We start from the raw sequence: 2,090 nt of genomic DNA on the forward strand, positions 1-2,090 counted from the left end.
CTCTTTACCACTGTAATTTAAACCATCTTTCATTAGCTATTTCTCATATGAATACAAGAAAACAGATGTATATTTTGTTAAACAAACTAAATCTAAACTCGCTTACCATTTAAAACTGTAAGAAGATATGGGTTTTGTTCCCTCCAGCCCTACTACTCTGCAGTATTTAGGACCCTGACTGCTCTCTTCCAACACAAAGGGAACAAAGTGCCCTGCCCCCTCCCTAGATGTGGGAGGAGCTGCAGGACTTGGCCTTGGAAGGGGCACTAGCCTCAGCCATGGGTGGAGCCCTGGCCACACCTCTCAGCCCTGCTCTCTCCGCCTGATCTCTCAGAGCCTCGTCATAGAGGTCTGGGAAGGAACTAGGGACCCTACCGTGGAACTTGGCTAGAACCTCCAGTACCTTCATCTCACTGGTCTCAGCACAAGCTCTCGGGCCCCACAGGAACTCGTAGCGCGGAGGATCACTATGGGGCACCTGGCGGTAGTTCAGGTACTCCTTCTGCACCAGATCTTTGGTGATGAGCCTTCTGGGCTCCCCAAAGATGGAGTGCTTCCTCCCAGCATAGATCCCCAACATACTGAGGAATTCCCAGATCTCCTCCTCGGTGGCACGGTTACCATTCATGAAGACGACCCCCAGGAGCACCATGAGGAGACCAGACTTCGGAAGCACCCCCTCACCACTCGGACAATCGTTTCCCCCGAGGGTGAGCTGGCTGATGAGGGTGTAGATGTTCCTGCTACGGTCGACTTCCTTCATCTCCAGGCCAAAGACCAGCTCCATGAGCTCAAGGGCTGTAGTGAGGATCTCAGGGAAGTGCTGCCTGTACTTCCTGCTGAAGATTTTCATCAGGGCATTCTGCATGATGGCCTACTTTTTGGTGTACTTCTCCAGCAGGAACTCCACCAGTATCCTGGCCTTCCTGGCCAGAGGATCTCTGCGAGTGCTCTGAGTGGCAGGGGCTGCCTGGGAGGCACCTGCACTTTCCTCCTCTGGGCCCTGGGCACCTTCGTCAGATCCTGCACAGGAAGGCCCTGCATCAGGAGAGCTAGGGGCCATGGCTCCCTCAAGCTCCTGGCGATCGCCAGCAGCAGGGGAGCTCGGGGGAGAACCCTGAGGGGCAGAAGAAGGGGAGGAGGGGCACTCCCTCCTTTGGGGCTGCAGCAGCACTGGCCTGGGCCTCCTGAGTGTCCCCCCGGACCTGGTGGCGTTTCCCGCGGGCATGGAACTTGTTCTTGTGCCTCCGAGGCATGCTGACAGCAGATCAGGTACCGGAGGTGGGAGTTCAGGCAGGAAAGCAGGCAAGGAGGGCACCTGGAGGAGGGACAAGGACATGCTGTGAGAACCTTCAGCGAGGAGAGTCCTCCCTGGCTTGAATGGAAGCCGCCTCTGAAGGGTCCTCGAGGCCAGTGCTCTAGGACCCACAGGGCTCCTGTTCTCCTGGTCAGCATGTCCCCTGGGACCGCTGAATAGCAAGGGAGAGTGAGCCCTGGGCGCAGCAGACAGTCCTGCCTGGGCATTAGAAGACGGGGTGGGGGGCGCAGTGGGGGCTGTCAGGGGAGGCAGGTCCTCTCAGCTGACATTAAGAGTCAGGATGAAAACTGGTGCGAGACACCACCATATCCAATGCCCCATGTCCTGCACCCGTCTGTTTCCCTCTCTTGTCTGAAATTGACGCTGCCACCTTCCCTGTCACCGCAGACCAGGAGAGGAGGGCGTACTCAGCCTCCCATGGAGGGTCCCAGGACCTTCCCTTCTGCTGTCTGGTGGCTGCCCCTTCACAACCAGGCTCCAAACTCCCCTTTCAGACCGCCGCCCCCCTTCCCGATGTTTGGCCGGGAGGAAGTCCTGAGCACAGGGGAGGGTCCTGAGTCGGCCGTTTGTCGGGGAGGATGGTCCTCATCCTGACTCTTCCCGAACCCTGATATTCTCCCTCTACTGACCAGCTGCCAGCCCCTCAGACCCAAGTCCCCTCTTCTTCGAGTGTCCCATGTCCTAATCGCAGTGAGGGAGCCCCTCAGCCTTTAGATCTTTCTGGCGGCTGCCCGGATGATCCGCAGCCAAATCGCGGTGAGTGGGGGTTTAC

At 57.7% G+C, this 2,090-nt stretch overlaps 1 protein-coding gene across 1 annotated transcript; it reads right to left on the minus strand.

Annotated features, from left to right (window-relative positions):
- Positions 1-223: 223 nt before the first annotated feature.
- On the minus strand, positions 224-868 carry LOC138071884 (melanoma-associated antigen B18-like). Its single transcript, XM_068963263.1, has one exon. It carries the CDS (start codon positions 866-868, stop codon positions 224-226), a length of 645 nt encoding a protein of 214 aa, XP_068819364.1.
- Positions 869-2,090: the final 1,222 nt, after the last annotated feature.

Source organism: Capricornis sumatraensis, chromosome X, assembly GCF_032405125.1.
Source record: "Capricornis sumatraensis isolate serow.1 chromosome X, serow.2, whole genome shotgun sequence".
NCBI lineage: Eukaryota > Metazoa > Chordata > Mammalia > Artiodactyla > Bovidae > Capricornis > Capricornis sumatraensis.